The sequence below is a fragment of the Natrix helvetica genome, assembly GCF_964273705.1.
Source record: "Natrix helvetica genome assembly, chromosome: 2".
NCBI classification, from domain to species: Eukaryota; Metazoa; Chordata; class Lepidosauria; order Squamata; family Natricidae; genus Natrix; species Natrix helvetica.
In genome coordinates this window covers 201386394-201400843 of record NC_138552.1, presented here as the reverse complement: position 1 = coordinate 201400843, position 14450 = coordinate 201386394, and the positions used below count along the sequence as shown (strand labels likewise).

General features: G+C 37.8%; 1 protein-coding gene across 1 annotated transcript in view; it reads right to left on the bottom strand.

Annotated features, from left to right (window-relative positions):
- Positions 1 to 14450, bottom strand: part of ECT2L (epithelial cell transforming 2 like) — a 53059-nt gene that overhangs the window by 20059 nt on the left and 18550 nt on the right. The window contains exons 9-16 of the mRNA XM_081940563.1: positions 13984 to 14152; positions 10233 to 10361; positions 7604 to 7696; positions 6444 to 6626; positions 5467 to 5570; positions 3993 to 4112; positions 3050 to 3261; positions 198 to 345 (exon numbers count right to left, since the gene is read on the bottom strand). Coding sequence (XP_081796689.1) covers positions 198 to 345; positions 3050 to 3261; positions 3993 to 4112; positions 5467 to 5570; positions 6444 to 6626; positions 7604 to 7696; positions 10233 to 10361; positions 13984 to 14152 — 1158 coding nt within the window. The remainder of the gene's footprint in view (positions 1 to 197; positions 346 to 3049; positions 3262 to 3992; positions 4113 to 5466; positions 5571 to 6443; positions 6627 to 7603; positions 7697 to 10232; positions 10362 to 13983; positions 14153 to 14450) is intronic.

The window sequence follows — 14450 nt, the reverse complement described above, 5'->3', positions numbered from 1 at the left end:
TGGCTCCATCGAGATGAGAATTCCAGTTAAACCTGTTGTATGCATGCTAGCCACAAACCAAAGGCTTCCATCACTGGCACCATTTGAAAGTTGTAAAAGGGAAATGCCCATCATGCATTTTAAATGAATTAGCAAGAGTATGTTTAATAAAATAAACCTGTAGAGAATAAGTCAGATCTTGAGAGATGCATTCTTACCTTATCGATAGTTTTCAGAATCACTGCATAGTTGTTGAAAAAATTTGCATAGATTTGAAACTGCTGGCCCAACTTAATGAATATGTCTCCTACGTTTTGGGCAGGGCTCCATTCATTAAGCCTTCGTGTTAACTCAGCTAAAAAACACCTGTATTTGAAACACACAGAAGGGTGTTTCTATCTTTCTATCTGGTTGCAAACAAGTTGCAACAGCTGGTGATGACAACATTATATTTCTACATCTAAGGAGCCATCTCCCTTCCAGTTTGCAGGAGGCAAGGCTTAAGGCTTACCTTTAATGGGTCTGCCTCCACTCCAGTAGAAAAGATCCCAGTAAGGTTACAGAAAACTATTAATCTGTAAATATTAATTTATAGCAGGTAGGCTCAATACTCAATTGGCCAACATTAAGATATTCTATTCTTAAAAACTGATAAGTTCATACCCAAGTAGAAATCTGAGAAAGTGGTAGAATAGGATCTGTCCCTTGAAAAATAGTTGGCAGGTGTAAATGATGCTGTTGAATGCATTTTTTACTAAGAAGAATCCCCGGTATCCAGTTATTTCAGCCTGCCTTATACCAAGTGATTCCTTATATCTAGAATTACTACAGGATATATTAGAGCTATCCATTCATAAACAAGAAACTCAGCTTTGTATAACCTTTAGCAAATTTGATACTTTGCCTGACCCACATTTGGGAGGGGGGGGGGTGGAAACACCTTTAAGCATTGAGGCAGTTACCCCTGGGAAATTTTGTTAAATCACCTGCATGAAGTGGAATGCTTGCTAATCCAGACTTGCCTGTAACAGTTGAGGTTCTATCAGCCAGCAGCACCTGGCTAACCTAACTAAGTCAGAGTCAGGCCTGAGTGCCAGAAGAGGAAACTAAGACATCTAAGGACTGTAGGCTAGATTTAGAAAGGGGCGGAGGGAGGAATCTTGGGAAAAAAGCAAAGTTCTTATCAAGATTACTGTCAAGAATAATCTCTCTAGCTATTTATTTATCTCATTATCAAAACTGGGAGGTTCTCTGCCAACCAATTTACAAGAGAGACCTACTAAACTTTCTCAAATGTTTATCCTAAATATTATAATACATTGTGACTTTGCCACGCACCTGGGGAATCATAGTGGATTCAAAAAATGTATTAGTGGTTCTGTGGGCGTGGCTTGGTAGGCATGGCATGACTTGGTGGGTGTGGCTTGGTGGGCATGGAAGGAGAAGGATACTATAAAATCTCCATTCTCTCCCCACTCCAGGGGAAGTTACTGCAAAATTCCCATTTCCTCCCAATCAGCTGAGACTCGGGAGGCAGAGAATAGATGGGGGCGGGGCCAGTCAGAGGTGGTATTTACTGGTTCTCCAAACTACTTAAAATTTCTGCTACCAGTTCTCCAGAACTGGTCAGAACCTGCCGAATACCACCTCTGATTTAAATGAACCACCAAATCCAACCCCATCCTCAGTGCAGAAATCCAAATTAAAGTACCATGAATAGCTAGCTATCCTTAGGAAAGGGAGCTCACCATCTCCCTTACTGGTTCTAGTGGTGATCTGCTGTTACCATTGGGATATTTATTCTGCATTCAGATGGAATCCACTTTTCTACCTACATTCCAAGAAGATACAAACAGCATTTGATTTTTGTGTGCCATCCCTCCAGGTATTGGAGAAGTGCTTTTATAACCATATAAAACCTACTTATTAAGCTAAGCAAACCATTTAGAAAAGACATTTTGTGAAGAATATTGAAGTAAGATTCCTGTTTGAAGTGTCGAGGTAACCCCGTCAAAGGTCAATGGGACTGCACTGATGGCTTGCTTTCTTAGGTTGTTTGCTTGAACAGACACATTCCTATGGTGATGGGACCACTGGTGAAGGTGAGGTGCTTATTTGTGTGGTGATGACATGAGAAAGCACAGTTGTACCAAGTTTTCCAAAGAATATGACTGCATTGGTACTACAAGAGTAGTACTTCACTGTACCAATGTGTTTTGCACTGATCTCAGTTTCTAGTCTTCTAATCATTCTTCTTGAACTTCTCCATACCTATCCAATTTTTTCTGAATTATTCTTAAGGTGTTCAGAAATGGAGGTGCTCAGAACTGGAACCAGGGCTGAGGTTTGGCTTGTACAGAAAACAGTGGCCCTACTACTTTCATTTGGAAATCGACCCAGTTGCTCCTGATCTGAAACGTCCAGCTTCCTATCCTGCTTTTCACTGAAAGCAAACACTTGGAATCATATTCAATGTTTACTCCTATTGATAACTCTTTAACAAAGCAGATTAGAAAGCAGTTAACTGTACTGGAACACAGAGAACAAGTTTGAGTAGCAATTAAGGCACTAGAAACTGGGAGACTGTAGTTCAGGGGTGTCAAACGCACATCATCACGGCAGCATCACGCAACATATCGGCACTTTTTCCCCCTTCGCTAAACCGGGTGTGGGTGTGGCTAGCTGATGACACATACGGGAGTTTGACAGCCCTGCTGTAGTTTTAGTTCTGCCTGAACCACAAAGCCAGGTGGATGATATTAGGTCCTTCACGCTTAATCCTAAAAAGAGGCAATGGCAAACCACTTCTGAAAAACTTGCCAAGAAAACTTGTCCAGGCAGTCACCAGGAGTCAACACTGACTCAAAGGTCTATCTGTCTGTCTGTCTGTCCATCCCTCCATCCAGATTAGCAAGAAGTTATGTCTACAGGAAATCTACTAGTCAGTTCTAATTATTATATTCCCAAACCGTTGAGTGTTTATTAGTGCTGGGTTACTAGGGACTGCTTTGTTTTTATCTCTAAAAGTTTTAAAATAATGAAATGGTTCAAAGTAGTCAATGTAATATACCTGTTTACTTGTAAAATATCCAAGACATCAGAAAAGATGAGCGGAATACTTATATCACTTAGGATGGCCTGATGGGATGCCAATGCTGCTTTCAATGGTTTAACATAGACATCTTTCACAATTTCCAGAATGTGCACGTAGTTTCTCTCACTCAAGAGAAGTTCTCTGGCAAAGCTTTGGCGCTTCTCTATCACACCTTGAGGTTCATCTATCTAAATTTCAAAGACAGAGACAACTTTTTAAAATGTGCTTATTTTAACCATCTAAAGCCTGATGCAATGTATTACTACCTGATTTCTGGTTATGCAACTTGGAAGCTTCTTTTCATATATCCAACCATAAATAGATTAAAACATATTGCTTTTATTTCAAAAGCCTCTTTAGATTCAGCACTACAGATGCTTACCTGGGATGAAACCTTATTTGGCTTTGCTTTTGAATCAAAATATATAGTACTGCTCGTTACTTGTTCTCATAAGTAAGACATCATACAGTTCATTCATCTGAAGTATGGCACAACTGATCTGAAGATTTCAATATCCTCTTTTCACATTTACAGTAGGCATTTGCTTGCATGAGCTGCTGAAATAACTTTGGCTTGCATGGCACTAACTAAAATAGGCCACTTCAATTATTACAGTTTCCATGCTGGAAACATATATATTATACATGAGTTCAATTTTATGAATTCTGAAACAGAGAATTAGAGTGCAAATATGTTTTTAATAAAATTACGTATTAATTTCCTTTCAATTTAGGGATATAAAATTATTCTAACTATACCCTCTCAATAAAAAAAATTAAGTAATGATCTATCAAAGACCTCAAATCTTATGACAAACCACTTATCTTTCACTTTGTCAAGAAAAAGGTTTCAAACAGAATAAGGACAAAACTAAAAATTATAGGAGTAGCGAAAACCCAACATTTGACCCTTGTGTACCTTAAGTAGCACATCAAGCCCTGATTCTGAAGTGCCCTTGGTCAAGAGATCCTGGTCTCCAAGTTCTCCATTCTTACATTTCTTCATGAGGAAAGATGATAGAAATTCCAGGGGTTTTTCCTAAAGAATCATACAGATAAATGCTTAGAAGAATATGTCTACTGTTTCCTTTCATGCAGATACAGCCACTGCCAATCAACTAGTAAGAGAGGAAGTACAGATAAGGTTTCAACTATTTTCTTTTCATCTTAATGTAGTAGCAAGTTATGGCATGATTCACCAGAGAGTTCATCTGGAATCATTTCTCCCAACACACATATAAAGAAAGGCAGTGAAAACACATGACATTAACACATTGATCAGGTTGATACTTCATTGTCACATGCTAAGAATAGTGGCTATCATGCACAGGCAGATAGATGCGGAAGATATGGAAAAACACATGGCAGATTATTCAGCTGCTTAAGGTTGGCTTCCTTTGTGGCAGTCTCCCTCTGTGCAATAGGATACTGATAACAATTTGTTCTCAAAGCAACAACAGTTGAGAGCAACTGTTCTCAAGCAGACTGTAACAGGACATGCATTCACCTTTACAAAAGCCCAGGGATAGGAATACTTTTTTGGTTGATTGCTCAATAAAGAGAATTCTTCATTAACTAAATTAAATTATTTGCATTGTGTCAAAGCATAGAAGTAGCATTTCTAATCACGTTCCTGCTTATCACTGCATGCATCTTAACTTGTGGGGGAAGTACTGTTCAGCTGTTGTCTAAAAATACAGTTATGTGCAAAAACAGAAGAAGGGATTAACATGTTCTGCTGTTTTTTGTACACACGGCAGACTCTGTATATTATAGGTTTTGCTTTGTAACTGTGGTACTCAGTGCATAAATGCCATAGTACTGGAGCAGGAAGCCTAGTTTCGGTCTTCTTTTATACCCTTCTGTGTGAGATCAACTTATGAAGAGAACTGTAAGAAACATAATGTAGATCTGAAATAGGGGCTTCTGGTCTACTAAAATGGATGCTATAACCAGTCACTTGGCCTGTAAACAAAGACGCTGCAGGTTTTCCCTGTTCTGCTCACATCCTCCCCTGGAAGATTGTCGGAAAAGTGGCATAATGGCTATCAGGCTAGTAAGTGAATTCATAGAGAAATTTATTCCATGTATTGTTTCTTGCATCTTAGATCTGATCCCACATATCTAAGATGTAAGAAACATTAGGGTTACAGGAATTACAATGATGTGCCCATTTTAGTGATAGTTTGTGCATAGAATCAGGGTTTTAATTCCCTGTTTTCGGGACCGCCACAAAGTAATATTGCCCTGCCTCCTTAGCAATGGAAAGCACCTACCACAAGATAGTGCAGTGATGCCAATGGAAGGGCTTCAAATAAGTCCTGAAGTCAAAACTGATGCCATTGTAACTTAATATTAATATAGAGTACATTAAAAGATTACACTTATCATACATGGTTTCCTCTTGAGAGTTCAACTAATCCATTAGCCAAAATCTGGATTATTTCTTCATTGTCTTGAATATCGGACCAACTCATAGTATTAAACATAATTTGACCTGTGTATGAAATATTAGTTACTTTAAGATGTCACACTCACAGGGTTGCTACTTGTCATTACATAGCTTTGTTTAAAGGGGGACAAAAATAGGGAATTCCCTTTAAACTAGATTATTTTGTATATTCTGATTACCCAGTTACTTGCGCATGCACATAAACAGATCCAGACACAGAGAGTTAGTTGGTAGCATCTAGTCAAATCTAGATGATTGCCTGCAACTAAACAGCATTGAACCTGATGAGTATTTGAACAGGAGTCAAACTCAATAATGAGATTTTATATTGTAAATAGAGAGCCACTTTGCGATAGTGATTAACATACCAGGCTAGAAAACAGAAAACTGAGCTTAAGTCCCATTTTAAGCATGAAACCGGTTGGCTGACCTTGGGCTAGTCATTCTTTCTCACCCCCTAAGAAAGATGCAAAGGCAAAAATCTTGCCAATAACACTTCAGGGGCATATCCAGGCCATTGCCAGGAGTCAACATTGACTTTGAAGGCATACAAGAATCAGAGGTGGGTTGCTTCTGGTTCGGCCCAGATTTGGTGAACTGTAGTGGCGGCGGCAGGAGGCTCCGCCCACCCACCCGGACACTTCTATGCATGTGCAGAAGCATTGCGCAAACACACGCGAGCGAATCATAGTGACCATAATAGAAACCCACCAATGACAAGCATGCACAAATAAATAACACAGAAAAAAATCCACATCTGTAATATACAGGCCAGGCCAAAAAATAGCATCTATCTTTATAATAAACTGAACACCGTTGCTAAGGTGGGATGCATTTTTTATACTGACAAAAGTCTAAAATGTCCAATGGAATTCTAATTTCAGATATACATAGAAGAGCATATTGAGAAAAAATTACCAAGAATTTTGCCAGCCATGTTCTTTTGCAAATCAAAAAAATATGGACTCAGCTTTTTCCTGACAACATCCAGTGCCTCTTCCAGCAGCTCGGTGAATCTGAGCCATATTTGCAGTTTTACTTCAGTGAGGTAGAGAAATGGAGGAGGGCTTTCTTTCTGATGTGCCAGCCATTCACTGAGGACTGTAATAATACAAAAGTCATTTCCCTGTCCATGGACTATTTCTTATGTTCCAGTCTCTCTGCAACCCCCCACCCCCCAAAAAACCAGAATTGTCTAAGATTTGGGGAGCACCAACCGGTATCAAATTAAAAAATGCGAATTTTATTTTCTGTATTAAAAACCCCTGGAAAATAAAGCAGTGCTGCATATAAAGGCTGTAATAGGTACTTGGTGGGTCACGAGGTTAAAACACTGGGCTGATGACTAGCAGTCTCATGTTTGAGACCTGTTGCTGCTGCAGGACAGGGTGAGATCCTGTCACTCGCTCCAGCTTGTGGCCAACCCAGCGGTTCAAAAGTGGGAAATTGCAAGTAGATAAATGGTACCACTTCAGTGGGCAACATCACGAGGACACGAAAGGAGCCCCCAACTGGGCCCCCACCGGGCAATGATGATGTCACTGGTAAATTCTTTTGGCATGGAAGACTTTGATACTTCCAACATGAAAGTATTAGTATTAATGATGTAATTAAATTTGTTTTTTCTTCTCCAGTTTCCCCTGTTCCAAACCTGTAGCTTGGACGTCTTGCAATTTAATAACATGTGGAAGCATACATGCATATACAGACAACATTGTTTTACAGCAGCATCTTATAGTTTATCCATTCAATTCTTAGTATTGCTGAAAAGATTCTAGAAGAACCTGCTCCTGTTTGTTTAGATTCTTTCAGGATCCCATTACAAAATGCCATTTGCATCTGTTTATTGCGCCAAGTCAGATCACTGATCCTTAAACTTGATATGTCAGTTTCTGATTGGCAATAGATCATTGCCAGCAATTGTCATTGTTCACTTGTAATCTATTAGCAATCTCATCTGTTCAAAATCTAAGCAACTTTGAGGAAAATAAGATGGGATGCAGCTGATTTAAAATATGGCCAGCAGTCAAATATCTGATGTAGATCTTCCCAAATATGTAGGAATTTTCTCCACCTACTGTGTTGATAAGACCCGGTAGCTATTCCTGTGGGACTCCTGAAGAATGCTCCAGTTAGATGAGTCAGCTGTGAAAGGATCTCTTTTCCTGCCTCTGAAAATGATTAAAGTAATCCTGTAAAAGTGTAACATGTATTTGAGGATAAGATATTATTTTGAATGTTGTGTATTAGGGGCTGGTCTTTTGTGAAGGATAAATGGTTCCTTCTCTCATGTTAAATTTTGGGGGTTTTATTTTGTTTATATTAGGATAGTGGGGCCATTTTTTGACTTTCAAATGGTATTTTGTTATACACTCGACTTACAATCATTTGTTTCCCGATCATTCAAGTCACAACGGCACTGAAAAAAAAACCAACTTATGACTGGGTTTCACACTTATGACCGTTGCAGCCTTCCCCTAATGACATGATCAACATTCAGACGCTAGGCAATTGACTTGTATTTATGATGTCCTGGGGTCATGCGATCATACTTTGGAACCTTTCCAGCTGGCTTCCAACAAGCAAAATCAACCATATGATTCACTTAACAGCTAACAGCAAGTCATTTAACAACTGCTGTGGCAAAAAAGGCCTTAAAATAGGACACAATTCATTTAACAACTGTCTTGCTTAGCAACATAAATTTTTGACTTGATTATGATCATACGTCAAGGACAGCCAATAGTTACAAGATGAGGAATGTTGAGATTTGTACTGTATATGTTGATTAAAAATTTAGAACTCTGCTTGGATCTTTTGCTGGTAACTTCATTGAAAACATAGTTACTTGTTTGATTTGCCTATTATTAAGAAATAGATGTAAGGTGCAGAGCTTTATATTTGTTAGCTAAGAGAAGGTAAATGGATTAGGGAATTGTTTACTGTCTACTTGCCATGAAGAGGGTGAGGAATCATTTTCTTAGGGAGAAGGGTTTCCTCCCCCCCCTTTATACATTTATTTTCTTGCATTTTTTTCTTTTAGTCTTTATTATCTTTTATTGTTTAATTCAAACTTTTAATAAACATTATTTGAAAAATGTAGAATGTAGCAATTACAACCCTAAAATAAACATCAAGCTAATCAAGGAGAGAAGGAACCAAAAACTAAGAAGAAATTTCCTAAGAGTTAGAACAATTAACCAGTGGAACAACATCCCTCTAGAAGTTGTAAATCAGGGGTGCCAAACTTGCGGCCAGCGGGCCAAATGCATCACGTGGGGGGGAAGTCATGATACGTCACATGACAACTTCGTGACGACATGAGTTTGACACCCCTGTTGTAAATTTTCCAACCCTGGAAGTTTTTAAGAACAGATTGGACAACCATTTATCTGAAATGGTATAGTGCCGTGATGGTGAAACTATGGCACGCATGCCACAGGTGGCACGCGGAGCCATTTGTTAGGGCACGCAAGGCATTGCCCTGTCAGCTCCAGCATGCATGCACACGCTGGCCAGCTGACTTCAGCCTTCTTTTGAGGCTGCTTTTCACCCTTTTTTAATCTGAACATGAAAAGCAAGTTACTAAACAATATTTTAGACTTTGGCCTTTGGACCAACTCTCAAGGTCTTTGGCTGTTGAAGACCACATCTGATACAACTGAGGATAGCCCAAATGTTTTGCTAGGTGAAGCTAAATTAAATGAAGTTATACTCAACGAGTATATTATATTGGAGGGGGGGGGAGTTGGTGATCCCAAAACAATCATACTTACAAACATGTGTGGGCATGCGCGTGCGTGCACGCACACACACACACACACACACACACACACGCCTTGGCTTCAATCACATACTGTATTTTTCGGAGTATAAGATGCACCGGAGCACAAGACGCACCAAGATTTTGAAGAAAAAAACAGTTTTTTTTCACTCTGCAGACCTCCCAAAAAGGGCTCGTTTTTTGCGAAAAGGGGCCCATTTTTTAATTTCAAAAAAAGAGCATGAATAGCCTTTAGGAGGCTTGTAGAGTGCTCCTGGGGTGGGTGGGCCAAAAACAAACAGAAAATGGCCCATTTTTCACAAAAATGAGCCCATTGCTGTCAAAAAAAGGGCATGCATAGCCTTTAGGAGGCTTATAGAGTGCTCCTGGGAGCTGGAGGGGCAAAATTGAGCAAAAAACTCATTGTTTATCACTCATTTCTGCCCTCCCAGCACCCAGGAGCACTCTGAAAGCCTCCTAAAGGCTATGCACGGCCATTTTGGTGAAGGGGTGGGTTTCAGAAGGCAAAAAATGCTGTATTCAATGTATAAGACGCACCCAGATTTTCAAGCTGTTTTTTGAAAGGAAAAGGTGCTTCTTATACTCTGAAAAATACAGTAGTTACAGTCAACATCTTGACTTTTTGACCAATGTATGTCCCTGGTTATGTTTGTACTGTGGAAATTACTTGAAAACATGAGTAAGTGGTGATAACACCCACTTTCTGGCTAACATCTAAAAGGCTCTATCCAAAGGAAAAGAGGTTGGGAAGGAAAAGGGAGAAGCAAAACCACTCATGATTTGTGGCCATGTAATTAACCGTTGCATAACACATGGTAGCTCCTTTGAAGCCCCAACCAAATCAAAGGAGTTTCCTGTTTGAGTAGATCTATTATAAACAAAGGGAAAGATGCCAATTTTTCTGGGTGGCAAGTTAGACTGACCTGAAGCTGCCAGAGGAACAAAGAGGTCTATGCTTCCACCTTCTTCTGGAGAGATAATGCAACTTGTTAAGCGCTTCCAAAACTCTCTCACCTCAGGTTTAAGAAGATTTGGGGCGTTGATTTTGTAACCTAAATAAAATTAAGTAAAGGGTGCAATTAAGGTGAAGGGGCAACGTTCAGAATCCCAACTGTCTTGAACTGCAAAAAGATTCTACTACTATACCCCATCAGGAAGTATTGACTGATGCAATTTTTTTCTCTAGAAAATGTAAAAGTAAAGTGCCAGACTCTGATTCTGCTACTCTTCAGATGCACAAACTCCTATGTCTATTATTTTTAAAAGAAGTCATAAGATTGATAGATATCATTGATAGATATCCAACATCATGAGATAGATATCCAACATCATGAGTTGGAACCTATCTCTTAACTTTAGAGCCACAATAATCTTTTCCTAGTGTAGGAAATGTGTAAGAATTGTCCTGTTTCCCTCTTCCTGCTCCTTTTTGTATATATTTTTAGATTCTAATCAAACTGAGGCAGGAACCAGCAAAACCTTTCTTCCTTTGCAAATTGCCATCTGCATTGATGATGATATATAAAGATTATCCCAGAGTTCAGAGTAAGGATAGCTTGTTGGTATAATATATAAGAGTTTTGTAAGTTTTTAAATCTTGGGCTGGCAGAAAAAAAACCTTTTCTTTGTGCTTTCTTCTTGTCTGATACTCTCTTTCTGTTCTACTTTCCCAAATTTTCTTTTATTTTATCAGGATCTCTATTTTTTTAAGTACTTAAAATCTAATAAAGCTAATAAAAGGCTGAGGAAAGATAATTAGGCTTCTATATAAAATATTGTTTGTATTTTTCCTAAGTAAGGAAATCATGCCTTATATTGAGCAATGGGAGTAAATTAAGTTACTGGGAAGTGAAGAAATTAATGCATTTTTATACCACTTCATGTTTTTACCACTATAAGTTGCAGAAAAATAAAGATTGATTATTGAAAATTAGTTATGGAAATTATGATGATCAAATATACCTTGCTACACTTTATGGTCCTTAAACGTCAGTGGAGGATGAGAAAATTAGAGAAATATTATTAGGCCGAGTCAAAAATAATTAAATTTCACACTCAGAAGATCTTATAACCTCTTAATCAAGGAGAAAAAAATCGTAAGAAGGGAAATTTATCACTTTGAAATTTCCCTTTCAAGTATGGTTCAGATCTAAGCATGCTTAGCTTTTTGAGATTAACAAGGATCAATCAGGTGCTGGCCACTAACTGATTTGAAACAAAGAAAGAAAACCCACAGTTTCCTAATAAAATATTTTGGTCACTTTCAGATCTGATTTGGTTTCCTATTCCTCCATTCCCTAATCAACTCTCCATTATTATTTTTAGTATCTTTCCAACCAAAATGTTTTTAAAATCTATACTTGACTACTTCTGTACTGTACATGGATGTATTCCCTAGTTTAGGATTTTTGTTGTTGCTGCTGCTGCTGTTGGTAATTTAAAAATATTTTAACAATAATATTTTATATAGTTATCTTTTTTCTGGAAGAAGTTGGTTTTCCATAATTAGCTAGAAAACAGGTAAATCAATATAGCTTGCAATGTGTCTCACAATAACTCAGAGTCTTAAGGAAATTCACTTCAACATACTTCAACTCTTCTGTGTAATACTTCAGTACAAAATATCATACCATACATGTATTATCATCATCATCATCATCATCATCATCATCATCATCATCTATTTTATTCATTAAACATGAAACTCAGTCAATTGAACATTCAAAAATGTGTCACAAATACCATTGACTGGTACTAATGGTTGATATGTGTTGTTGCCAGCATCCTAGATATCAACCAAGTATCTTCTTAAAATATATGATGTTCCAAGCAGCACAGTTTTTTGCAGTTAAGCTGGTGTTAAGGCAGGAAGCTGCAATTTCTTGATGTGTTTTGTAAAATTCTTGAACATGTTGTTGTTGTTGTTGTTGTTGTGATGATGATGATGATGATGATAATCTTTGGTGAGAATCACAGCCTTTGGGGATGGTTGGTAGCTCAACAACTCGAGTCCTAACCAAGGACCTAGGAACTGTTAAGGTAACATCAAAGGATATAAGCTGTTCCAAGTAGGGTGGTTTTTTGTAGAGTCAGAATGTTCAAGTCCGATAAATTTAGAATTTCCAAATAGCGAGGTAGCCCTTTAGGTATTGCTCCAAGGGCTCCAATTACAATTGGGGCAACACTCGATTTCTTTTTCCACGGTCGCTCAACTTCAATTTGCAAGTCCCCGGTACTTTGTGATTTTTCCTTGCTGCTTATCTTCAATTTGTGCATCACCAGGTATTGCAATGTCAATGAACCATACTTTTTTCTTTTCTACTATTGAAAAGGTGTGTTGTAGGCCAAGTGCCTGTCAGTCTGAATTCTGAAATCCCACAAGATCTTGACTTTTTCATTCTCTAGAACCTTCTCAACCTGATGTCCCCAGTGGTTTTTGATGTACTCAAATCCAAACTTCTGGCACAATTTCCAGTGAATGATCTTAGCAACTCAGTCATGGCGTTGTAGGTAGTCAGTTTGTGAAATTTTGCTGCACCCACTGATCAAATGGTAGACTGTCTCATCTTTCTCATTACATAGGCGACATTTGCTATTGGCGGTAACATGCTGAATTTTTGCCTTCATGTAATTTGTGGTTCAGGCTTGTTCTTGAACTGCCAAAATAAACCTTCTGTTTCTTTTTTCAGCACTCCTGATCTTAAGCAGTTTCAAGTTAGCTTTTGGTCAGCTTTGCTTTCAATACTTTTCAACTATTTGCCATGCATAGCTTTGCTTTTCTAATTTTCAATTCACTTCTCAATTACTTCTTGTTTGTATTCAGCTTTCGACTTAGTTGTCTTCAGAAGGCCTCCTTTATTTACTTCCTTAATCATTGGTTCTTCACTTTTCTGGATGTAGTCATTCAGGTTGTGTTTTCTTCTTCCCCAGTCTGCTTTACTTGTAGGAGTCCTCAACCACCTTCTGCTCTTGGTAGATATAATTGGTCAACATCACTTTTAGGGTGCAAAGCATGATTCATTGTCATAAGCTTCCTTGTTTTTCTGTCCAAATTGTCCAACTCCATCTGGGTCCAGTCAATTATTCCTGCAGAGTATCGGATCACAGGTATAGCCCAGGTATTTATTGCTTTTATGTTTCCTCCACTCAATTAGCACTTTAATATTTTGCGAATTTGTTGAATCTACTTGGCTGAAGTTGATTCCTTGACTTTATTATGCATTGTCAGAGGCCTCTAAAATCCCCAAGTACTTGTAACCTCCTTCTAGTTTTACTGCCTTTATCATTTCTTCATTCTCAAGTTCTATTCCATCATCTTCTATGACCTTGTCTGCTTTGATTGCCATTGTTGCACATTTGTCAATTTCAAACTACATGCCAATGTCTTGACTAAATTCTTATATTATTATTATTATTATTATTATTATTATTATTATTATTATTATTATTATTATTATTATTATTATTATTATTATTATTATTATTATTATTATTATTATTATTCGATTGTATCACAGCGGCCAGTTGTTTCACCGGATTTGGCATTGATTACTAGTCGGGCCCACCCAGGGGCCTAGGTTGTTGTTGTTGTTGTTGTTGTTGTTGTTGTTGTTGTTGTTATTATTATTATTATTATTATTATTATTATTATTATTATTATTATTATATTTTTACCTTGAAGCAAGTTAATCTCTCTGGAATCGCCATCACTAATTATCCCAATACTCTTTGCTATTTGGCCATCCAAGGCCCTTTCTACTGAATGAATAAGGCTTTCCAGTGTGCTCCCAGTATGTTCATACACTACCAGAACGACGCCAAGCTTTACACTGTCCACAACCATCTGAAATAAAACCGGAAGAAAACAACAAGAAAGAACATAGTTTTCAAATTAAAAGCAAATGTGTTTAGTACAACGGATGAATTTTATCAGTCTAAAGATGTTCTTGCATTGTAATACATTTGTACGTGTTATGGATATGATTTATTTGTATGACAACAAAAGGAAAATGTTAACATTATATTCATAAAATGAATTATTCATAGAAAAGCAGGGTTGAAAATATAATTGAAATCCTCAAATGCAACCTGCTGAGATTGGTTCCATTATTAAAGTACTCTTATTCTCATTTTCCTTTTCT